The 22,947-nt window shown below is 50.0% G+C and overlaps 10 protein-coding genes across 10 annotated transcripts; 5 read left to right on the forward strand and 5 right to left on the reverse strand.

Moving 5' to 3' along the window:
* Positions 1–217: 217 nt before the first annotated feature.
* On the reverse strand, positions 218–2,377 carry COCVIDRAFT_96672 (hypothetical protein; the record flags this gene model as incomplete). Its single annotated transcript, XM_014702159.1, has 4 exons — positions 218–600; positions 660–1,130; positions 1,184–2,180; positions 2,237–2,377. The coding sequence occupies 4 exons, from the start codon at positions 2,375–2,377 to the stop codon at positions 218–220; spliced, it is 1,992 nt and encodes a 663-aa protein (XP_014557645.1).
* A 336-nt stretch (positions 2,378–2,713) lies between these two features.
* COCVIDRAFT_96677 (hypothetical protein) lies at positions 2,714–5,372 on the forward strand (the record flags this gene model as incomplete). Its single annotated transcript, XM_014702160.1, has 3 exons — positions 2,714–3,077; positions 3,140–4,110; positions 4,161–5,372. 3 exons carry the CDS (start codon positions 2,714–2,716, stop codon positions 5,370–5,372), a joined length of 2,547 nt encoding a protein of 848 aa, XP_014557646.1.
* COCVIDRAFT_25790 (hypothetical protein) lies at positions 5,369–6,469 on the reverse strand (the record flags this gene model as incomplete). The annotated part of the gene is made up of 3 exons (XM_014702107.1): positions 5,369–5,642; positions 5,696–6,177; positions 6,245–6,469. 3 exons carry the CDS (start codon positions 6,467–6,469, stop codon positions 5,369–5,371), a joined length of 981 nt encoding a protein of 326 aa, XP_014557593.1.
* A 1,302-nt stretch (positions 6,470–7,771) lies between these two features.
* COCVIDRAFT_15168 (hypothetical protein) lies at positions 7,772–8,691 on the reverse strand (the record flags this gene model as incomplete). Its single annotated transcript, XM_014702092.1, has 2 exons — positions 7,772–8,287; positions 8,338–8,691. The coding sequence occupies 2 exons, from the start codon at positions 8,689–8,691 to the stop codon at positions 7,772–7,774; spliced, it is 870 nt and encodes a 289-aa protein (XP_014557578.1).
* A 1,381-nt stretch (positions 8,692–10,072) lies between these two features.
* Positions 10,073–11,581, forward strand: COCVIDRAFT_36933 (hypothetical protein; the record flags this gene model as incomplete). Its single annotated transcript, XM_014702161.1, has 1 exon — positions 10,073–11,581. The coding sequence occupies one exon, from the start codon at positions 10,073–10,075 to the stop codon at positions 11,579–11,581; it is 1,509 nt and encodes a 502-aa protein (XP_014557647.1).
* A 925-nt stretch (positions 11,582–12,506) lies between these two features.
* COCVIDRAFT_36934 (hypothetical protein) lies at positions 12,507–14,045 on the forward strand (the record flags this gene model as incomplete). The annotated part of the gene is made up of 2 exons (XM_014702162.1): positions 12,507–12,950; positions 13,002–14,045. The coding sequence occupies 2 exons, from the start codon at positions 12,507–12,509 to the stop codon at positions 14,043–14,045; spliced, it is 1,488 nt and encodes a 495-aa protein (XP_014557648.1).
* Positions 14,046–15,271: 1,226 nt separating this feature from the next.
* Positions 15,272–16,890, reverse strand: COCVIDRAFT_36935 (hypothetical protein; the record flags this gene model as incomplete). The annotated part of the gene is made up of 2 exons (XM_014702163.1): positions 15,272–16,712; positions 16,742–16,890. 2 exons carry the CDS (start codon positions 16,888–16,890, stop codon positions 15,272–15,274), a joined length of 1,590 nt encoding a protein of 529 aa, XP_014557649.1.
* A 1,290-nt stretch (positions 16,891–18,180) lies between these two features.
* COCVIDRAFT_96538 (hypothetical protein) lies at positions 18,181–18,959 on the forward strand (the record flags this gene model as incomplete). Its single annotated transcript, XM_014702164.1, has 2 exons — positions 18,181–18,286; positions 18,352–18,959. The coding sequence occupies 2 exons, from the start codon at positions 18,181–18,183 to the stop codon at positions 18,957–18,959; spliced, it is 714 nt and encodes a 237-aa protein (XP_014557650.1).
* Positions 18,960–20,208: 1,249 nt separating this feature from the next.
* On the forward strand, positions 20,209–20,968 carry COCVIDRAFT_25796 (hypothetical protein; the record flags this gene model as incomplete). Its single annotated transcript, XM_014702108.1, has 2 exons — positions 20,209–20,740; positions 20,811–20,968. 2 exons carry the CDS (start codon positions 20,209–20,211, stop codon positions 20,966–20,968), a joined length of 690 nt encoding a protein of 229 aa, XP_014557594.1.
* Positions 20,969–21,540: 572 nt separating this feature from the next.
* Positions 21,541–22,155, reverse strand: COCVIDRAFT_15173 (hypothetical protein; the record flags this gene model as incomplete). Its single annotated transcript, XM_014702093.1, has 3 exons — positions 21,541–21,797; positions 21,851–21,943; positions 21,996–22,155. 3 exons carry the CDS (start codon positions 22,153–22,155, stop codon positions 21,541–21,543), a joined length of 510 nt encoding a protein of 169 aa, XP_014557579.1.
* Between the last annotated feature and the right edge of the window lie 792 nt (positions 22,156–22,947).

Below are 22,947 nucleotides of genomic sequence, written 5' to 3' on the forward strand. Positions count from 1 at the left end.
CTACTGACGTTAGATGTAATTATCTAGTTACTACAATGATTCAATATTAATAGTCTTATCCAAGTTCTGAGTATAGTAGAAATAATTTATAATTACTGATATGGTAATATTACTATTAGCTCGGTACGTGAGATTACGCCAAAGGTCTGGTTCTTGAAATCCTGAGTAGCCTCACTTCCAAATCGCATTATATATTATTGAAGAAATTGAAAACATTTCATTTATAGATAAGACAAGAGCGAAGATATTCCTCTACCTCATTAGTGTCAGACAAAGAAACTAACGTCCCAATGTACCCATCAGGTCTAACTATGGCGATAAGCCCTTCATCTTTTAATACACCGAATACCTCATAGGCATCTTCTTTCCGCGACAACCCGTATGTTCGCATCTCAGCAAGCTGCTTCACAACCGGGGGAATGTCAGTCCATTCGAATCGCTCCTTTAGAGGGTGAAGAACGACAAGCTCGATCGTGCCTGCAGGAAACTGTTCAATGATCTTACTGCATGATATCAAGGCTGATTGAGAGGCACCGGATTTATCAACAAGATCTTTGCTTGCAAACAAAATGATACGGTATCGGCCTGAAGAAGGTATCTCTTTAATACACATCAGCTGAACTGCTAGTTTTCGGTGCCGTAAGTTCGTGAATACGTACCATCATGTAACTGACGACTTGTTGCATCCGCATACCGTTTCACTTCGACATTGAGCAAACGTTTCCCTGGAATCAATGCGCCGCCGAACCGATCGCCTGCACTGTATTGAGGGTTGACTGGCGTCCGAATCAACGTGCTCGGTTGATATTGAAGACCACATCCGCTTGTAAACCCATTACCTTCGGTGAAGACACGGAGAAATTCCTCATGCGTAAGACCTGAAGCTGCAGAATCCGCCGACCCGATCTTCCCAGAGAAGATGTGAGAGAATGCTGTGTCAAATTCGATGAGTTGGCGGGCAACGTCGGTGCGCTCCGACTCAAACGTCTCTAGTACTGGGTCCGCCACTCCTGGCGGACGATGCGGCGTCAATCCGTGGATGCTGTGAGCGAGTTTCCATGCAAGATTGTAAGAGTCCATCATGGATACGTTCATGCCTTGCCCAGCTTTTGGACTATGTGTATGGCACGCTGCTAACTATTAGTGTGTGTCCGTTCTATGAAAAGTTGAAGTCTGAGCTCACCATCACCAACAATAAACACTCTGTCAACCCCGTCAGGTGTTCTCGCAGAGAACTTTGGCGTCATTCGTTGACCTATCTGGTACGCAGCCCACCAGTCTGGTATGGTCCCTTCTTTGATGCTAATGCTATACGGGGAAAACACTCTGCGTGCCTGTTGGAAGATGTAGTCCAGTGTTACAGCTTCACGTTTCTTTTTGTCGGCTGACTTCTTATCTGTTTGAGAATCTTCATCCTTGCTTACCTCTCCAGGCACTTGTACATACAGGCGGGTAAGATACTCGCCGGTGGCAATCTGCTCCCTGGGGATAACCATGACTGACCCTGAATCGGAATGCACAGCACACCGCTTGCGGATATCAGGAAAATCTGTAGTCGCAACAAAGTCACAGACTCCCCATATATGATCCGTCGTCTCCCCCTCTAGGTTCAGTCCCATGCACGCTCGTACTTGCGACCTTGCGCCATCTGCGCCAATAAGATATTTCGTGCGAACGGATCCTTGCTTTGTGTTGCCATCAATATCGTCGTATTCGTAACTCACAAGAATTGGAAATTCGGAATTAGGATCCTCCACAACGTACTTGAGGAAGCGATGAGACCTCCGAATTGTGTCCTCAGGCGCATACAAATGAAGGTTTTCTTGGAGTATCCGCTCGATACGGCCTTGGTGGATCGTGACCTCGAAAGGGAAGCGAGTAGGCACGTTCACGTCGGGTGCGAATTCAGAGCGTTCAATGCCTCTCTTGGCGCCAATAGGGCCCTCCTGCGAACTCGCAGGTATTGCATTCCAAAAGGCGACCTCTTCCATATGACAGCCTTCATCGATAATCTCCGCGGCTATACCAAGGGACTGGAGGACCTCTAATGTTCGAGGCTGTAGGCCATCTGCTTGACCAGCCTTTAATGTTCCGGGTTTCGAGTCCAAACAAAGTAGTGAAGACCCGGTAAGGCCATATCGGGCTAACAACAGGGTTAAGAAAAGACCACTCGGCCCAGCCTTATCGCGAAAGTGTTAGTGATTACATTCTTTTTGACGCCCAACTCCATACTTACCCCGATAACAACAACTTCACGACTCTCTTCTGCGCTCGACAAGGGTTCCGGTCTGGCCGAGAGTCTTGGGAGGGGCAGGGCACGAGAAGGAAGGATCCTGAGGTCCCTTGCTGCATTAGATGTCTCTTGGAAGACCGGCATGCCGTAAAGACTTTTGGAACAATTGTTTGGATAGTCGTGGATTCATTTCAACTGTAATTGAAGGCATGGTGGGACTTTTAATAGTTTCCTGGTAGAGATATTGCACATTGACAAAGGATTTCACAGAATGCTCTCGTCACGTGACATGGACTTAGCGCCGGGTTTTCGCTGATGTCCGACTTCCGGTCGAGTTGTTCACGAATATCTTCTGGTCTTCCTATTGGTTGCATAGAGCGGAGAAGTGGATATCCCGGATAATGAACTACCAAATAAATATCATATTGCCGGTTCTGCCCCCAACTTCAAATCTTCCGCTAGCGACTCGCATATGCTCGGATGTTTCAAATGCAGCCTTCATCCGAGACAAGTAACCTGGTACAACCAGAACAGAATACATTCCCTGTTGCGGATCTAACGGCTGAAGGACCCCGTAATCGTCCGCGGGTGAGCCACGCCTGTCAACGGTGTCGCGTAAAGAAGGCCAAATGCGATCAGCAACAGCCGTGTCTGAATTGCGTCAAGCACGCTGCTGACTGCGAATACGGCATCAAAAGGCGCAGTCGTCAGAAAAAGAAGCAAGATTATAGAAGCGCCAATGAAACGCCAAGTACTCCCATGTCTCCAGGATTTGCTACTGGGAGTCAGACTGCACCACATGAAGGCGAGTTGCAGGAGCCTCCTCGTGATACAGCACTATCTGGTATACGATTCTTGAGTTTCCTAGTTTCTCACGGCATCAATATCACTGACCTTAGATACTAGATTTTGCACCTCAGGCCTTATCCACAAATACTTTAGATGTAGTAGGCGATATCAACCAGCGCACTCAGGGTACTGAATTCTACGGCACATCATCTAATTTTGTGCTCCTCAACCAGCTCTTTTCATTCGCCCGACAAAATGGTCTCTCCGGCTACGTGCGCTCTGATGTTCATGAATCGACCACACATCTTTTCCCTACCAGCAACCATGGCCACAACGAGTCACATGCTCCCAGTGAAAATCACCTGTCGGTTAACAACATACGAAATGGTCAGCCCGACCTGAGATCCCTGTCCCAAGATCGAGTTTCTATCATCAATATCCTGTCAAATGAAGAGGTGCCCTCCCCACCGTCAAGACCAAAGACGCCTCCACACGTCGCAAGTGACCGACAGGCCGAGTCAAGTAACACGGCGCCAAATTACAGCTGTACGACGAATAGACGTTTGGGCTCAACGTTGTGCGAGGGCCTGCCGGCCGTGCCTCAAAGTACCCGACCTGCGCATACCGTTGATGCGATTAGTTCTCCATGCCACATTACAGTTCACAACGTCCAGGATCACATGTCGTCATCTACCCAGGCTTTGAAAAGACGTCTAGAAAAGTTCTACATCAATGTTTTCTTCCAGAACTTACACTATATTCATCCCATGCTTGATCCAGTTCAGTTTGAAGAACGATGCGGGAGAGAAATGTGGGCCCGGCACACTACCACTGAAAGAAGCAAAAGATACAGACACTTCGCTGCGCTATACAACATTGTTGTGGCAGTGGGCGCCCTTATCGCTGATAGAAACGTTCTCGAGGATCTGGGGCAGGACATGCAGACATATATAGCGGGATTGGCAGAGCCTGAACGACGGATTTCTTCCCAGACAATCTCCCGCATGTATTTCCGACAGTCCAAGAATAAGCTGGGGGATACATATGCAGTGTGTTCCTTGGAAAGTGCGCAAACACTCCTTTTAATGGTTGAGCCCCCTCATGTTGCCTGCAACGCCACTTGCTAACGATCGCGCAGTCACTCTACTGTCAGAACTCCCACATGCCGCACACATGCTACATGTACTGCGGTCAGGCTGTTCGTACCGCTCTCGCGATTGGCCTTGCAAACGAATCCATGTCTAGGTCGACAAAGGACCGAAAAGCTGCGCGGCGTACTTGGTGGTGCATATATTCCCATGAGATCGATATGAGCTGCAGCTCAGGGAGAAGAGACAGCCTAAGAAAACCGCACAGTTATCAAACCCCGCTGCCTCTCATCAGGAACCAGATTGACGGTGATCCTGATACCTCAGAGGCTGAGCCCAAAAGCATTGCTATGATAAATGAGATGGTACGCTATGCCGCTATCCTTCGTCGCATATCCAAAGAGCTATATCATGACGCCAAGGGCCTCACATTATCGGAGAAGTCAGTAATTGCAAAGGAGCTTGATGCCCTTCTTAGCGATTGGAAAGCCAATCTGCCTGAGTGGCTTGACTTTGGCAAACTCTCTTTCCGAGAGGAAGAGTGGGCAGGAAAAGTGAAAGTTGTTTTACAATTGAGGTACCTGAATGCGAGGATACTCGTTCATCGAATATTCTTGATTCCGTCTATCAACTATAACGCATTGGAGATGTCCGATCATGTTGGACTCTGTCTGAGCGCCGCAAGAGAGACGATCCAGCTTCTTCATGAGGCGTACACGCATCGTCACTACTTTCGCACGTGGTGGTACAATTCAACGTATACTCTGTACGCTGGCATGATTGTTCTATATGTCATCATGCTCCGAGCCACTGCTTTGCGAAGCGAGGACCTCTTGGAGGATGTGATCAAAGCTCAGAATATTCTACAGTCGATGCAGGAAGCTACAGTGGCTCTTCGGAGTGCGGAATTACTACGAGAAGGGCTGGATATTGCTCGGTCGATGATCCAGCGCGATGCAGCTATTTCTGTTCCACTTCCTCGTGTCCATACAGACCGGGTCGACGATGAAGCTCAAGGTCGGGGCAACTTCAATGACTTTGGGCAGAACTTTAATTATTGTTTCCCTGAGACAACCTTCGCTGCAAATGGGCATGTCACAGACCCTGAAACACTATTCGCGTCCCTTATAGACCCCTGTTTGCTACAGGATTTCACAACAGGGTTGAACGATTCGACAGATATAGGTACCTCTTCATTCCTATTCAATGATCTCGACAACGATAGATCAGGTGTTTATCCGACACTCCAGCCCAGTGCCTAATCTACATCTGGAACCGGTAGATTGCCGATGAATCTGAACTTGCCTTTCAGACCAGCCATCGCCTCTTCTGCCTTCTGCCTGCGTAATTCTACTGCAGCTTCATTGCTGACCAGAACAAAGTTATACGAGATGAGCGCAGACCCCAATTCCACCTCATAAGTCTTGGCTTGCCTTTCATCCTCAACTCTCTGGAGCGGAACCACCAAAGAGTCCTTGACACCAAATACTGCGTCTGTCAATTCGTACGGATCGTTCTTCAAGTACAAAGCACTGTCCAAGTTGTTAGCTGAAAATCAAAGTGTGACCGAGGCCTTTTGCCTTACGTTATGAGGGGATCGTATCCCTCTTTTTTGAACATGAAATGCATATGGCTCGGTCGATACGGATGACGGTTCAGCAATTTCAGAAGCTTTCCAACAGGCCCATCGTGTGGAATTGGATAAGGGACAGGAACAATGGCTTTGAACCAGAAGTTACCGTTCTCATCACTCGTTAGGACAGCCCTACCATCCGGGCCCGTCCTATCTGCGTGTTGCACATCATAGAAGCCTTTTGAATCCGTCTCCCACACATCGATCTGCGCTCCTGGAATAGGGTTACCGTGAACATCTTTCAGGGTGCATAAAACAAGGAGCGGTTCTCCATCTGGATCGTGTGATATGAGACTGCCTTGGTCCCTATTCTTGGCTTCGTGTGTGTGGAATGGGCCAAGTACGGTGCCTTGGGTGCTTCCTTGAGGTTTGGGATGGTCAATCGAGTCTACTAGGAGCGAAAGACCTAAAATATCTGATAGTAAAATGAATTCCTGGTACTAATCAGCCATGATCATCATCATCAAAAGCAAATGCTATAAATCTGGGTTACAACGTTACCTGTCTGGTTTCTGAGGAGATTTGTCCAACTTTAGTTAAGAAGAGGATGGCTGCCATCCACTCATCGGTGGTGAGCCTGACTTCCCTCGCAAGTTCGTGCAGATGTGTTACAGCTCGCTCGAGGATATATTTCAAGCGGGGATTGGAGCATTGGGAATTAATAGCATGCACATTCTCAGTGATGTTTTCGGTGGTGAGATCCTTCAAGCTGACTGGGGCTGACATGATGGCAAGGTCGTTGTCGGTTGTTTCAAAAGCCCACTCGAGCTTGTTACATGCGTGTGGGGATACTTAAACAGCAAGTGTTGTAGAGAAACCGAAGATGATACCTGAGACATCCAACAGGGTAAGTAGCTGACTTATACTGGCTATCTCGTGCAGTCTTGATATATGTGTTTGCTTTGACCCCACCTTGTTCTTGCAATAAACCAATCGTAGGACCGTCAATGAGTTTCCACAATTTTCTCGGAAGTATTCGACAGGAAAGATCCAGAAATCCAAAACTGTTATAACTCCGGAGTTGGAGGAGAAAGCGCCGGACCAATTTTAATATCCGACGGGCGGATCCTGCACAAACCGTGAGGATATGTGCCCGTCCACTGGCTTTGCACCAAGATACAGGATCCGGCAAAACGCGCTGTCTTGTGCAAAAGACTCCATGTTGGATAACGAGTGCTACTTCGATCATCAAGGAACTGAGCCAGTAGTTAAAGGGTCATGTTTTGTGTAGATGCCAGAATATATCAATATCTAAGAGCCTCGCACAAGTGTAGTAATTAATGTTTCCGGTAGTAACGTAATTGGATTGGAACGGGTTAATTAGCTTCGGGGCACGTACACTAACAGCTCAAGAATATGGCGATCTGAATGCAGGTGCAATAATTCCGTATCTTTGTAAACGTACTCTAAAAACCAGAAACCATAATTCCTTAAACTGTTGTCCTAGCGCAACTAGTCGCTGGATGTTGGACACCGGATATAGCCAATTCAGGTTAGCGTGACCCGGAAGCCGGAAGTTCGCCCTGACTGAGACCAACATTCGGCAGCTGTGTAGTTTGACGTTGCCAGTGGTACATAAATAAAATTTCGGGCAACAACTCATCCACAGAGAGATCCCTTACTCCTGCTCTACAATTTGAACGAATGCATCTACTCAGCCGCCAGGCAAATATCAAGGATAGCGCTCTATTCATACCTGATTCATGATATAGCACGGCTCAGGCCTACTTATCTGCCCTAATCTTACTCGTAGGGAACAACACATTTTTGAAATCCATTTAGGTATAGTTGATCGAACTTTGGCCTATCATACATTGACACATCACACAGGTGCCTTTGCTTTAGTGATGGCTGGGCGTCATAAAGCTCCAGAGCAAATAACGTAATAGTGACAGGACGACAGGAGCAACCTGGTAAACTGTGTACAGGAGCCATCCTTCACTACTTGCCCAGTCGGCTGAACGATTCTATATTTCAGAATGCAAAAGATTCCAACGCTAATCTCAAGCTTCGATCCTTTGTAGCTCTTCACTGCAACTCGTAGGTTCTGGATGTCTTATCGTGACTAGTGGGATTCGTGCCCGACAATTCGGAAACCTTCGGCTCAGGTGAACCTGCTTCATGTGCGTAGTAGTGTGTCTGCATCTCGGACGGACCAGAGGTTTGATGTTTATCGAGTGATGAATCCGCAACTCGACGTCGCCGTGCAATAAGGAACCATGCGGCACCAATGAGCGCGATACCAGCTACGGCGCCGATGACAATACCTGCAATTGCACCGGCTGAAAGCGACACTGAGCCATCGGAATGGTTAGGTGCTGTTGTTTCAGAGAGAGGTGAGGTTGATGCCGAAGAGCTGGAGGTTGACGAGCTAAGCGCTGACGAGCTGATAGTCGATGTGGAGGTTGCAATCGTCCCAAGGAATGTTTGCGCAAGCGTCTCAATGCCAATATCACCAGCACAGCAGTCCTTCGTCTCGCCACAACACCATTTTGTAGAGTTCGCAGTATCGTCGCAGGGTGTCATCAAAACGTTGCTACTAACCTACCACGTGTCAGTAGGCTAGGTGAAAGAGATATGATCGTTTTACGCACACTAGTTGATAAGCAGACGCTCAAACAACTTCCGTTCTTCCACCCCTCAACTGTGCACTCCTCTCGGTAGTACTGTATATTTGTTGTACTGTTTTCATCACGGCGCCAGGCCTGCTTGCAAAGTCCGTTTGGCAGGCATACATCTGCAGCAAAGCCATTTGCATAAATCCCTTCGGACGGGTTGGGCCGTTCAATTGCGCAGCACATGGTATTGAGTGGGTTGCCTAGAACCTCGGCGCAAGGGGCATGATATGCGTCCGTTTGCAGGTTGCCATTTGGATGACGACAAGCAGAAAGTACTGCAACAGGCAAGGCACTCCAGATAATGGCGAAAAGCATAGGAGTGCGCGTCATTTCGTTGGGCAATAGTGAAGTGAATTTGGGAGGTTAGAAACGCAGGGCTGTTCGTTAAGCATAGCAAGATAAGTATTTATACGACTTCGCATAAACTCTTGGCGGTAGTGACTAGGCGTCCGGCCGTAGTCGATTTAAGTCGATTGGTCTATTGTTAGACAGGTTGCCGCTGGTTGATAGTATTTGTACAGATAATTTAATGGCTGTTGGATGGTACTTTCCAGACTAGCAAATGATCACAACACTCTCTAAACTTTAGTCAAAAAGCTGGTGTTATAGGCTAAGAAGTTTAAAATAAGTATAAATTGATTTATAGTACAAAGAAAGGAGACTGCACTCACTGAAATGTTTAGCAATGAAAAAACATAGCGTAAATCATCTGTGAACACTAGGCCTCATCACGTTGCATCTCGTCATACAATCTTCTGGTAGAGGGTACAAGGCGTAGCGTAGCCCCTTACCAGAAGAGATAAGCCACTTGTCTGGGCAGTCTTGGCAACACGCTGGCTAATTTCGTGACATTGGAGCTAGTTGAGATGATGTGTAGACGCCTAACCAGCACCACACCGCAACCACAACATCCTCAATTAACTTTTGCTTAAGCTGAAAAAAGTAACATACTACCGCACCACATTACAATGATCCAGAACAATCTGTTGGCGCTTTGACAGAAGCGTGTGATGTACTATAGTCTACATAGTCTATACAATCGCGTCTACGGTATTTTACAGCAATAAGACTGATGATTGGTCAACTACAAATTGCCATCTATTGAAGAGCACTTTCTTTTGGAGTAGATATTAGACCCTGAGCAGTGAAGTTTCCCAGCCTATACTATCCACGTCTGAGAAATGATAAATATTAAACCTGCTACGCGTCGCTGCTATAGGATAGAAAAGCCTACCCTGTAAAGCTTTACAGAAGGCACAACACGTGACATAAAATACAAGTGAACTCTGCATATCGGTTAACCCCCATAGCTTAAGCAACACAAGATCTTCTAGCGCCCTACAGTTTACTGCCAGGACACACGTGATGTTATCGATATCTAAGCTTGGCACTGCTGCACAGATGGAACACCACATCTTTCGCACTCCACCTCATGGCTTTAAAAAGCTAGCTAATCAATAGCAACGAATCTTTCTTGTACTACTCCAGATGTCCCAGTGCGTAAGTGGGGAGTTTGTTCCTCACAAAATATATACGTAAGAGAGATTGCTGTTGGCTCAAGTATAGCAGCTGCAATGCAAGCGGGCGGCTGCGGGGAACGCAAGGTTCGTACTACACGACAGGGTGCAGGGGTCACAGTGCCTCCACCAAAAGTTCCGACTTTGCAGAGGTGGGACGGACAGCACAATTCCACCTTTCAGGTGCTGCGACAATGAGAGCTTTTCGATACTCGCTCACAGAGTGTACAGCTAAACCAAAAAAATCGCTTCGCCCAGCCGTGCTATCATCCCGCAGAAATTACGCCCAACCCGCATTCGCGCCCAAGCCCACAATCGACATTAAGCACATCAGACAGAACCCAGGTCTCTACGAGCAGAATTGTATAGATCGAAACTATGGCGCGCATAGCAAATCATCATGGCGCATCATAGAACTACACGACCAGTGGCTCGCCCTGCAGCAGAGCAGTCGTAGCTTGCGGGAGCGCAATAACCAGCTGCGAGCCAAACTCGCAAGGGCAGCGGCGCAGGCCAAGAGTGGCGATGGGCAGTCTGCTGCCTTGCAGAAAGGAACTATTGCGGATGCGAAAGCTCTCAAGGAAGAATTGAGCTCAATTGAAGCTCAGGAGACGCAGATACAAGATGAGATTGAAGCTCTGGCGCAGGACCTTCCCAACTTGAGCAGCACGTACACTCCAGTCGGCGACGATTTTGAAGTAGTGGGCTACATCAATGCGCAATCCGAGAGCGAGCCACTGCAATCCGCGTCTCGAAAGTCACACGTAGACATTGGACAAGAACTGGGCATCCTCGACTTCTCAGGCTCGTCGCAAACGTCAGGATGGGGCTGGTACTTTCTTGTCGGAGATGGAGCAATGCTGGAACAAGCTCTGGTACAATATGCTCTGAGCGTCGCGCGGAACAAAGGGTGGAAAGCAGTGGCACCTCCTTCGATTGTCTACTCGCACGTTGCAGCCGCATGCGGGTTCCAGCCGCGGGACCAGAACGGAGAGCAGCAAATCTATGCCATTGAGCAGTCGGAAAAAGACAAAGCGAAGCCCCAATTAGCCCTTGCTGGCACCGCGGAGATACCGCTTGCGGGCATGTATGCAAACCACAAGTTCGAACAAGCAGAGCTACCACTCAAGACGGTCGGTGTCAGTAGATGCTATCGTGCTGAGGCGGGGGCAAGAGGCGCCAACACCAAAGGCTTGTATCGCGTTCACGAGTTCACAAAGGTTGAAATGTTCGCTTGGACAGTACCTGACCACGCGGGCGAAGACTACTTTGCTGCCCAGCCAGCATCAAGTTCCGAAGCAGTCTTTGAGGAAATGCTGGCGATACAGAAGGAGATATTGGAAGCACTGGGGCTGCAATGTCGCATCTTGGAGATGCCGACTACAGATCTTGGGGCGAGCGCTACAAGGAAGCTGGACATTGAAGCCTTCTTCCCCTCACGACGAGAAAAGGACCAAGGCTGGGGCGAGGTGACGTCAACTTCAATGTGCACGGATTACCAGAGCCGTCGGCTACAAACGCGAGTGCGTGTCAAGGGCAAGCTGGAGTTTCCATACACAGTCAACGGGACTGCCCTTGCTGTGCCGCGGGTGCTGGCAGCGATCCTGGAGAACCACTGGAACGAACAGGAGCGCACTGTAACGATACCAGAGGTGCTGCGACCCTTTATGGGTGGACAGACGAAGATTGGAGCACAGCCCTAGTGCTGGTAGGTTCCGTTCCCAACTAGTGTCGCAACGTCGTCAGAAGTGCTTCTTGTTGCACCATAGTACGGCTGTATCACTGCATGTATACTATCAACTTGACGATTGGATGCCGCCACGACAAGCGCGGAGCGTGTTGAAAAGAAGTGTGCTCTCGAGCACGCGAATGGCGGACCCAAGTGCCCATAACCCTGCTACCCCTGCATCCCAGTTGTTGAAAGCCCATAACCTGTAGCCATCCCCCCCTGCATCTGCCGCGGTATCCCAGCTGGTGGCCGTCGAGGCTCACCCAGCGCTTGGCCCGGCTATGGGAGGCGATTGGCGCACAGCCCTCGCAAGCAGCTCTGTGCCAGGGCATGGGCCGAGTGCAAAGCAGAGCAGCCCATGTGAACAGTTGCCACGGCCACGGCCATGGCGACAGCGGCCGCTGCTGTCTGTCTATCTGTCTGAAACAAACCTCACCACTGCCGCTGACCCGCAGCGCTGCCCTTGTCCAGCTGAAAGGCGTTGCTCCTAGCCACCGTCTTGTCTTGGTCTCCCCTGCGTGCCATTGTCCTTGGAGGTGGGGTGGTTTTAGCGGCCCGCCTCTACTCAGCGCAGCCTCCAGCCTCGCATCAACAAACTACCAGCCCACCCGTCTGCACTCGACCAAGCTGCTGCATCGTTGCATCGTTGCACCGCCGCGTGCAAACAACGCAACCCGCACAGCCGTTGCTGCTGTTGCTGCTGTTGCTGCTGCTGTCGCCTCACCCGCCTCCACGCCTGCAGTCTGCAGTCTCCCTGCGACCAGCCACCTCGGACCCGTCGCAAACCTGCTGGAGCGCAATATTCCGCCAGACCACACCCACCCCCTTCAACCGTTCCCCAGCCAGCACCTTCACAGCCCGCGACCCCGTCTGCAGCAAAACACCACCAGTCGCGGCGCATGGTTTCCTATCCAGACTCCGCGAGTGCCGAGCGCTCATTGCCCATACGCCGGCCCTCCTCTGTCGCATCACATTCCTCTCGCGCGTCAACTGTCCGCAGACATCGCCAGACCCGGTCCAATTTCGGTGGCTCGTCGCTTGTGTCGCAAAATGAGTTCCCCGTCTTCACCCATACCGGCGACGTCGAAATCATCATTAGCAACGGACGCAAGGAACAGCGCTATCTGCTGCATAAGCTGATCCTCACCCAGTGCTCTGGTTTCTTTGAGGCTGGCACGAGCGATGAGTGGGCCACCGCCGGAGACGTGACCAACACAGGCCCGACAAACGGCACCGCCCTGTCCAGAATACCCTCTGGTTCACGACCAGAGCAAAAGAGGAAATGGAGGTATGAGCTCGATTGGGGAAACGGCGACGATGATGTGCCTATGCTGGTCCAAAAGGTACCTTGTCTCCCACAGACGCGCGTACAATCACCCGCTGACATGTTCCAGAAGAACCAACCCTCCACCATGTTTGGAGGTGACCCAAGCACATCCACACAGCCGCCACCAGCACGAAATAATAAGCCCGCGCCCCCGCAATCAGGATTCTTCCGTAGCGTAGCCAACTTTTCTACCGTCAACGTACCCTCCGCACCTCCTGAACTCGATCCCGACGATGACACTTTCCGAGACTATGACAACCTGTTCCGCATCTTCTACAACTACCCTCCCTCGCTCGACACCATCAACATTGCGACTGCCTACGTCGAGTGCAAATCTCTCTTACAGTTAGCCGACATATACGATGCACTTGGTGTAATTGGACCACGCGTCGACCACCACCTCCTCCGCTTCCAGGGCCGATTATGGAAACAGATAGCAAAATACCCACCCAGCTATCTAAAACTGGGTTACATGGCGCGGAGCAAGGCAATTTTCGCAGAGGCCATGGTCCACGTGGTCGGACAGTGGCCGCAAGGCATCAACCAACTGCGTGGCCAAATTGCCGAGCCAGTCATTGAACTGATCGAAGACAAAGTGGACGAAATGGACGAACTCAAAGCAAAGATCGAAGTCAAACTCTTCCGCCTCTCCCTCACAACCAGCCGCGGCGAGCGCGTCAGCCCCTCAAGCAACTGGCTCGACTGGATCGCCGTCTCCCTCTTCCGCCAATGGCTCGCAGAAAACACAACCCCACCTCCAGCTCCCATCCTCAAATCTCCACGCCCCCAAGGTCCCCGAGGCGAAGTCGCCCCCCTCCCTCCACCCCCAATCTTCAACACAGGTCGCATCTTCCGCCTTCTCGGCCAAGCAGGCTCCAGCTACCTCAATCACGACGAATGCAAGCGCTTTCTCCGTCTCAACCCCGAACACTACAATCGCGATAACCTAAAGCGGCTTGAGCGCCGTATTGATGAGATTAAGAATAAAGCAAAAGATATTGTCAAGCCACTTATGCGGAATTTTCTCGAACTGGATCTCCGCGAGGGTGGACTGCCATATCTTACCTGTACGAGGATTGATCCGCAGGATTTTCCGTGGGATGAGATTTGAAATGTAGGGAGCGTGTGGGCAGTTGTGTCATGAGATGGACAAGGAGATGAGGACTTTTTGACGCCTTTTTTCTGAGATTTTTTTGGGATATTCGCGGGAGTGTGTTTTTTTTGGTCGCCTGATACCCCCCCTTTTTGGAAATGAGTCTGTGGTTCCTTCGCTTTTTTTTTGGATGGTCGGTCATGCAGGATTCTTTTTTGCTACCCAGCCTCCCTACCACATTGATGACGTTTTTTTACTTTTTGGTAGTTTGGATTCCCCCAACCCCTCCCCACCACCACCACCACCACCGCACTTTTTCTGGCCGCTTTATACGAGTGTCATGATGGAATGAAGAGTTACTCCCTCCAACCCCGTTTTTCTGTACCGCAATGATGTTGAGTTGGAAGTAATTTTCTTGATGGAAAGTAAAGTTGATGTGTGCCGGTCATACACCTCCTTCTTCTCCTCTCCTCTCCTCTTCTTTCCACAGTCTTTCCGTTATCTAGACTCTCATGGAGTAATCCCACTATAGATCCTACTTCGCACTCCAAATTTTTGCACGCTGAGTATTCGTCGCCCTGTACTTTCTGTACTGTATTTTCGCTTTCACGATTCTACTCGAACACGTACAATGGGGTTGTATGTAAGAATACTATCTACAATGGGCTAATAATTCATTTTGTAACATACGGTATCACATGAGAATGCACTGACGGCGTGCTGGTTTGAATACCACCGTTGTTTTGAGCGCTGTTTTGGCTAAGTGCGTGCGGGTTTGGAGGGGGCACATGGTGCCGGGGTGGGGGGTACTTGGGGGGTGAAACGGGGTCGTTTCCGGGTGGCTGCTGTGGGAACGGTTGGGTGCGGGGAGCTTGGGGTTGGTTGCCTTGTGTGGCTTGGATACTATATTAGTGAGGTGGGTTGGTTGATATATGGGATGTGGAAGTAGGTATGTGTATTTGTAGTGTTTGTGTTATATTTTTCAAAGTGTAGTATATTGCTAAGACAGGAAACTGCGAGTTTAGCTACATGCCATATCACATCTTACTCCATCATCACTCAAGCATCAAAAACACATTGTCATACCATCAAACGAATGTAATTGCTCGCACATCTATCGCTACAAAAAACCTCATAAAACGAAAGACATTTCATCATAAAGAAGATGCGCCTAGCACCCATGCAAATCGTAACCTCGCTCTCTACCTCCTTCCCAAGTCCCGCCTTGCCCCCAAACCAACTATCTAAGCCGGCTTGCCCTGAAGCGCCTGGTGAATAGTAAGCCCATCAGCAATAGCGCCAATACCCCCCGCGACTCCCTCTGCGATTTTACCAAAAACATGTCCCTTTCCGCGGCCCTGAGGATCGCGCTTAGTCCTCTGGATCGGAAGGAGTTTCTTGATGTGACCAGGCAGCGCAATAGGATCGATAGTGATACCAGCGTCGAAGCCAACGCCAGCGTCGATCTGGGCGTCGCGCGTGACTTTCTGACTTGGCCTCCGCACGGGTAGAACAAGGGAATCGGGGGTGGCGCCGAAGCCAAAGTCAGCGCCCATGTCGTCGCGCTTTTCCTTTTGGCCGGGGATGAATTGCGTGAGTTTATCGGTGATGGTGGAGGGGTCGATGGTGACACCTGCGTCAAAACCGAAGCCTGCGTCGATGACTTGAGGATCGCGCCTCTCCTTCTGGCCGGGGATGAACTGCTTGACTTTATCGGCGATAGTAGAAGGGTCGATGGTGACACCTGCGTCAAAACCGAAGCCTGCGTCGATGACTTGAGGATCGCGCCTCTCCTTCTGGCCGGGGATGAACTGCTTGACTTTATCGGTGATAGTAGAAGGGTCGATGGTAACTCCAGCGTCAAAACCAAACCCAGCGTCGATAACCTGAGGATCACGCTTCTCCTTGTGACCAGGGATGAATTGCTTGACGCCGCCAGGAACGACAGGCGCAATGCGGCCGACTACATTGTCGACGACTCGTGAAAGGTCTCTCTTCTGATTCTGGGCCCCCCGAAGGACCTCGTCACCAATGGTGGGAATGGGATCCCACCCAAGGCGGCCGGGCTCCTTATTTATGAATCTTCCATTGTCTCTCTTCTCCTTCTGACCAGGAATCAACTGCTTGAGTCTACCAGTAAGCGCAGAAGGATCAATAGTGACTCCGGCATCGAATCCAAAGCCGGCATCGATGACCTGAGCTTTGCGCTTTTCCTTTGCGCCAACGCCGCCGAATTCTTTGCGGAATTGTTTGTAATTGTTCACTATTTGTTCGAGCTCCTCGGGGGTCACTGTACTTTCGCCTGAAGGCTCAACAAGGCGGATTGGACGTCCTGATTGCCTCTTCTCCTTACTAAAACCGGCTTGTTTCTTCCTCTCTAGCAATTCTTCGAGAGTTGGGGGGGGGACCAGGATGCCGAGATCGACGTGGCCATTATTCAGATCAGCAAAACGCCGAGGGTCTCTTTTGGTAACTTGTGGGCCGAGAACACTGGGACGGCCAATGCCGTTGGAGGGGCGATTGATCAGTTCCTCAAGGTCTGAGCTCATGCAGAGTATTCCAATGGATGGTTCGGAACTATCACTACAGGCAGGCAAAGGCCTGATCGGATGGTCTCTCTTCCCAATTGAAGGGACAGTAAATTCGTCTTCGGCAAGTTCGCTCCTGATGCTGTTAGTACAACGTCTGGTACGGTTTTTAGTAGGAAGACTTACAGCTGAGGCCGAGCTTGAGTATGCCCAACGGTTGTTCGAAGCCTATCAGCTGGAGGCTCAGGAGTGCCTTCCGGGCGAACAACAGGCACGGCATTCACAGTCATGCCAGCAGTGAATGCCAGAATGGCTGCAATGGTAGAAGGATGCATGTTGAAGGGTTTGAGGAAAGGACTGGTTAGAGCTGAAAGAGATGGAGATGAAAGTGTTGGGGAAAGAAAGACCGGCTTGGAGTGTTGAATTGAAGAAAGAAATGAATGATCTTCAACCTGCGAGACCGATGGAATGGAAGTGATGGTGGGATCGAATGCTGATGATGCGATGATTTCCAACTCGTGTGCAACACCTCATCTTTATACATTCTGAACGATGCATACTGGGAGCAAAAGAGCATCAGACGATGCAAGATGCCAAGTGAATGCCATAGTTTCGACGAAAGAGGTACCAAGCCAACAGCATAAACACCAGAAACATCTGAAATCTCTTAGCATCACTCACAAGCTCCTGTCTGACCAGCATCGCTTCTCCACCAGGCACTTGCAAAATGCCAAACGATGACAGACTCATGACAGCATTCGAGAACGACTTGGCTCGATGTGCGTGTATACACTTGCTTACCTTAGCATTAACGTTAGTTGTCTAGCATTAGTCGCGCACGGCCTCTGCTGGCTTTAAGCGGCGATACTGTGACACGCAGCGACTAGCAACTAGCCAGACGAAAACACGTGCAAAGCATGAAGGTCGTTCTGTCGCAAAGAGAACTTAGCACCTATAGGTGTCACGGGGTTTCGTCGTTCTATAACAAGCCTGTGCGCTGTTCTTGGCCTTGGTCTCGGCACTCTATTTTGGAACCCCCAAACCCGTCTGTGCGCGTTACAAACATGCCTTAACCAGATCATTAGTTTCAAACTAGTATACCTAGATGGTTGTTTTGCTGTATTTAGTATACTACTAGTCGGAACTTGGGCTATATGCTTACAGTGTTAATGGCATTGGCATTGCTGCTTATTCTTACCCCACAGCTTTGCTCTGTTTTGAATCAACGGCCTGCGTGGGGATCAACAGCCGCAGCTGCGTGTGAATGGATGCAGGGCCAATCTATTCTGTGTAGGTGACTAGGAAGAGGCCTGGAGAAGGTCTATCTGGCCACTTTGTCATGTGATGCCTATGATGCTGTTTCATCAACACCAGGCAAGTTCAGTCTATGCGGTACTGACTTGAAGAAAAATGCTGGTATTATTAGTCGAATCATGGCTATACTGTTTGACGACGATGAAGACGAGGTATATTTATTGAAGTTGCTGCCATGCTTTTTTTAATCCCTCATCCTCTTCACAGTTCAATTCATTCAGCTGCTGTGCGGTCATACTTTCTTAGCCTACTACACCAATCTTTTCTTCGGACATTTTTTCGCTAAAATGCACGCCTTTTACTTTACGATTATGTTGGCTGGCCTTCAAAAGTACGCACAGGCTGCGACTGTGGGAGATCTTGCGGTGGAGTTTAACGCTGCAGCTCTCAGCATCAAGGATGGCATTGTAGCAGAGGGTAAGTCGGCATCTTTCCTTTGTTTGAATGGAAGAGAAAATTGTGCTAACATTTTCGCCTTACAGCCACCCCAGACAATGGCGTAACTGTCAGAATCGGCACTGAAGAGAAGATGCCCGGCACTTACACGCTCGTCATATCTAAAAACGGCACCAAGTGCGACTCACCCTCGTCCATGTGCATTATGCAACCGGGCCTTATCTCATCGTCTCTAAAAACCATGGTGGACGGCAAGATGGTGTTTGAGCTTGTGGATCCAAACAAGCCCGCCGCCCAAGCACCTTCTGTCGCCAAGCTATCTGTGGAGAAGCTTCCCTTGATGCAAGGCTCCACCCAAGTTCTTCTCAACACAACGGACGGCCAGCCCAAGGATGTCGCAGACATGCTCTCAGGGTCGTGGTCAAAGACACACACGGTCGCCCGTAAGGTGCTCAGCGCAACAAAAACCCTAACCACGTCTGGGGGACTGCTGGATTGGTTTACTATTCCCAGCAAGACTGTCGAGGCCAGGTCGCGCAGGACCAGGAGGCCAAAGAGGCCTGCTAGGAACGTTACCTTCGACTTTCTCAACGACGACAACAAGGACGACGAGGAGAAGAACTATGGAGTCACGCTTCAGACATCGTCTTTTGGATGGGCTGCGGCTTTCCTTGCGGTGTTGGTGATTGTATAATTAGCACTGGTGGCGTCATGACTATAGCATAGTGTTATATCACTTGGCAGGCCCCGTGTGTAAGCACTAGACTGCTTTTACGAATTCTTCTTCTACTTTTTGTCTGTGCTTGGATCAAGACAACAAAGGCGCATTTTTGATGTAGGGTTTGTGCGGAGGAAAGAGAGGTTGCGTTGGAGGGGGAGTTGTAGGTGTGAGCGTGTGTGCTTGGGTTTAAGACTTTCTGTAACGTACTTACGTAGACGAAAAAGACAACATTCTGACTTTGCGCTCCCCTTGTCAATCTCTTTGTCTTCTTAGTTCAATGTCAATCACTGCGAGCTTACCAAGCAATGCCACTCGGACGCTTGCAAAGCCACTCGGTGCCACTCAGATTCGTAGAATTCTCCGTTATGGGTTGCTTCTTCTCGCCTCTCCAATCACACTAGGCTCTTCGAAAGTCCCCATGCGATGCATATCTTAATTCTATTCTTAGTCCGAAAATTCCCATCCTGTACACACCGATAAATCTAACAACCCGCTTTCTTTGACCTTTCACCCACGTGCTTGCGTGTCGATCCCCCACAACCGCAACCCACTCGATCGTATCTAATTTCCACATATAGCAACCGATATCTTTACTTTTCCCACGTACCCACAAAAATTTGAGCTTAGCAGCCGCAGCACCCAGCCTCCTCCATCCTACTTTCCCAATCAGGCAAGAGAAAGACGGCGCCATCCTGTCATTTCCGAAGAAAAAAAGCAAATATCTACCCCGCGAACAACAACATCCATCGTCGTAAGAAGCGAGTAAACCCTTGCAGTCGATCCCTCTTTTCTTGCACATACACCGGCCCCTTAAGCCGAGCCACACGGAGAATTCTTGTGGGATTTAAGGTTGTGTATGATCTTCGCATGGGTGTGGGGGCGTTTGCTTAGCATGTATGCCTGGAACATGGAAAGTAAAAAATCGTGCATATTCTGAGGTGGAAAAATAAAGAGAAGAACACTATGAGTGGATAGAGGGGGGGGGGTAAGTCGGAGGATTCAGGTGAACGGAGCTGGATAAGAAGGAAAGGATAGAGGAAAGATGTGGGTGTAGGTGTCGAGAAGAAAGATTGTATAAGAACACTCTTGATTACCAGTGGAAATATCTCATCATCAACCAACTACTACCAGACTATCTTTCCCATTCTACAAAACACTTTCGTTAAACTCTTCAATTCATCTATTCGCTTCCGACCAATCAAACTAATTACCACATCCAAAAATGCGTTTCACACTCATCACCCTAACCTCCCTCCTCGCCCTCAGTACCGCAATCGCCCTGCCTCAACCCCAACTCGGCGGCGGTCTCCTCGGCGGCATCGGAGGAGGTGAAGGCGGCGGCGAGGGCGGAGGCGAGGGCGGCGGCGAAGGCGGTGCAGGAGGTCAGCAAGGCGGCGAAGGAGGCCAAGGTGGCCAGCAAGGAGGAGAAGGAGGTTTATATTATGGTCAGCAAGGCAGCGGTGGCCAGCAAGGAGGCCAACAAGGTGGTGGCCAGCAAGAAGGAGGCCAGCAGGGCGGCGAAGAAGATTCATATGGTCAGCCAGGGGGCCAGCAAGGCGGCGAAGAAGATTCATATGGTCAGCCAGGAGGCCAGCAAGGCGGCGAGCAAGGCGGACAGCAAGGAGGACAAGGCCAACACGGCGGTCAACACGGTCACGGCCACGGTCACGGTCACGGCCAAGGCGGCATCTGCGGTTCCTCATCTCCCCTCTGCTGCCAAACTGGTTTACTCGGTGTATCCAACTGTGCTAGTGGTAAGTTCCATCTCCCCACATCCGAAACTCCTCAAAATACAAATAGTACACGATACTAACATGACCACAGCCGGTGCCGTCGCTACCCCCGACGCCTTCAACGCCCAATGCGCCCAAAACGGTCTCTCAGCCCAATGCTGCATTTTGCCGCTTGGCGGCCTGGGCAACCTCGGTGGTGATGGGTTGATTTGCACGGCGCTTTTGCTGCTTGGGCTCGGCGTCATCTAGATATGGGCGACCTTTTCTTTCTGTCGGGTTTGAAAAAGCGTGGAGTAAAGATGATATGGCGGTCGCGTAGGGGGGCCTTGTACACTAATATTTTTTTCTACTTCTTCTTTTGTCAACTTTGGAGGATTTACTTTGGGATGAGAAATAGGGTATGTATACGAAAGGGGAGATGGTAATACAGGTTTTAGGGATATGGGAATTACGGGATATACACATATTATATATTTTTTCTGGGTTTTTGATTAGTACTACTGTGTTTTGCAGAAAGTGACGTGATGCTTTTTTGACCTGGTCTTCACAACCAACTCGTCTCCAAAGAATCTAGTTGACATGTTTTTTTCAAACATATCATCACTTATGTTGCAAAGTAAACATGCACAAAATCTTGGTATACAGGTACCATGTTGATTCTCGACATACGATGCATCCACCAAACTCTCAAAAGAATATTCATGTATGACGCCGAGCACGCCATGAACCAGTAAATTCGCCCTAATCAAAGATACATCCACCGCGCTTATGCTTGTTTGTCATGATCACGTTTTGCCTAGCCCAAGTTGCACCGCTGCGTTTCATTCAAACTCCAAGCTATCCCTCACACACTTTCTTACGCGCTTCTTAAACTCGGGTGTGTTGTCTCGCCACAGGCTGGCAGCCTCGACGTTTGCAGGCGACTCGTCGTTGGGACTGGAGAGCATGGATATGACAGAAAGAAGAATGGTTTCGGGGGTTTGGACGGGTGACCAGCGCTCGGCGGCGGATTCGTAGCCGTACTTGTCTTCTTCTGGGGGGTGCAGGATCGAAATACAGACGTCGCCGTTCGGGTAGACTGTGGCGTGTGTTAGTTAGGAAAGTAGAGGAGAAGATGTATGGGGAACTCACTGTTGGGGTGGAAGATGGGGGTCTCGAAGCGCATCTTAGGTGGCAACAGGGGATATTCGGTGGGAAAGGTGAGACGGGCGCGGAAGAAACCTCCTGTGTGGCGTGTGAGCATGTGGTCGCGTTGAAGGCGTAGTAGTGGTCGCACCTCCGTAAAACTTTGTGTCGTCGTCAATCATGAGCATCACCTCCCACTCAAACACGTTGTTGTCGACTAATCCGCAGCTGATGCCCGATATGCTCTTGTCATTTTGCATCTGCTTGAGCTGGCGAGACAACAGGCCTGCTGCTGCCGAAGACGAAGCCATGGTGAGGGGTGGTTGTGTACAGGCGTGTGGGGTGCAAAGGTGAAGCAGAGTAGGACCAACGGACAGCGGGCGCAAACGAAAAAGGTCGAGTTGGGAGAGGGTCAGAAACGGTGCAGATGACGTGCAGTAGGAACCAAGCCAAGAGCGGCAGTCGCCAGCAGATGGAGCTTGGGAGAGGGTCCAGAGGCGCGTTTGGGCGCAGGGTGTGGTGTGGAGATGCGTTGTGGTGGGTACCCGACTACGATGGCGGGGCAATACTAGAGGCAGAAGTCAGATTGCCGACAGGTGAGCAGAAGGGCATTTGGCGTGGACAATCAGTCTGGGCAATCAGTAATACGCCTTGTCAGCGACCGCCATGGCAACTCATCTGTTTCTCTGCCCGTCAGACTCTTGGACCGGCCAACCTGGCGGTGGCAGGCCTATAAAGAATAAAGGCTTGTTGACATGACCGACTGACCCCCAATCGCCGCGTTGCATGTGGCGGCATGCGCCAAGCCGAATCGCCCATGGCAAGGCTCCTTTACGGTATCCAGGCTTTCCCTTTTGCGTCTGCGATGCATGTCAAACGGGCTCATCATCGCTGTTTGTTCTCGGGGGCGTGAAGATGCGCTATATTGGGCACTCGATATTCAGTCGACACGACATTTCTTGGACCTCGGCTTGAAACTCGATAAGCCTCCCATAGCGCCATTGCACAAAAGCAGCTCAGTGGCTGCATCATACATGTCTTTGCCCATGTCCATGCATTGGTTTCATATTACCTCTGTCCATTTCCTACATACAGTACATTCC

This window comes from Bipolaris victoriae, assembly GCF_000527765.1.
Source record: "Bipolaris victoriae FI3 unplaced genomic scaffold scaffold_33, whole genome shotgun sequence".
Classification (NCBI taxonomy): Eukaryota; Fungi; Ascomycota; class Dothideomycetes; order Pleosporales; family Pleosporaceae; genus Bipolaris; species Bipolaris victoriae.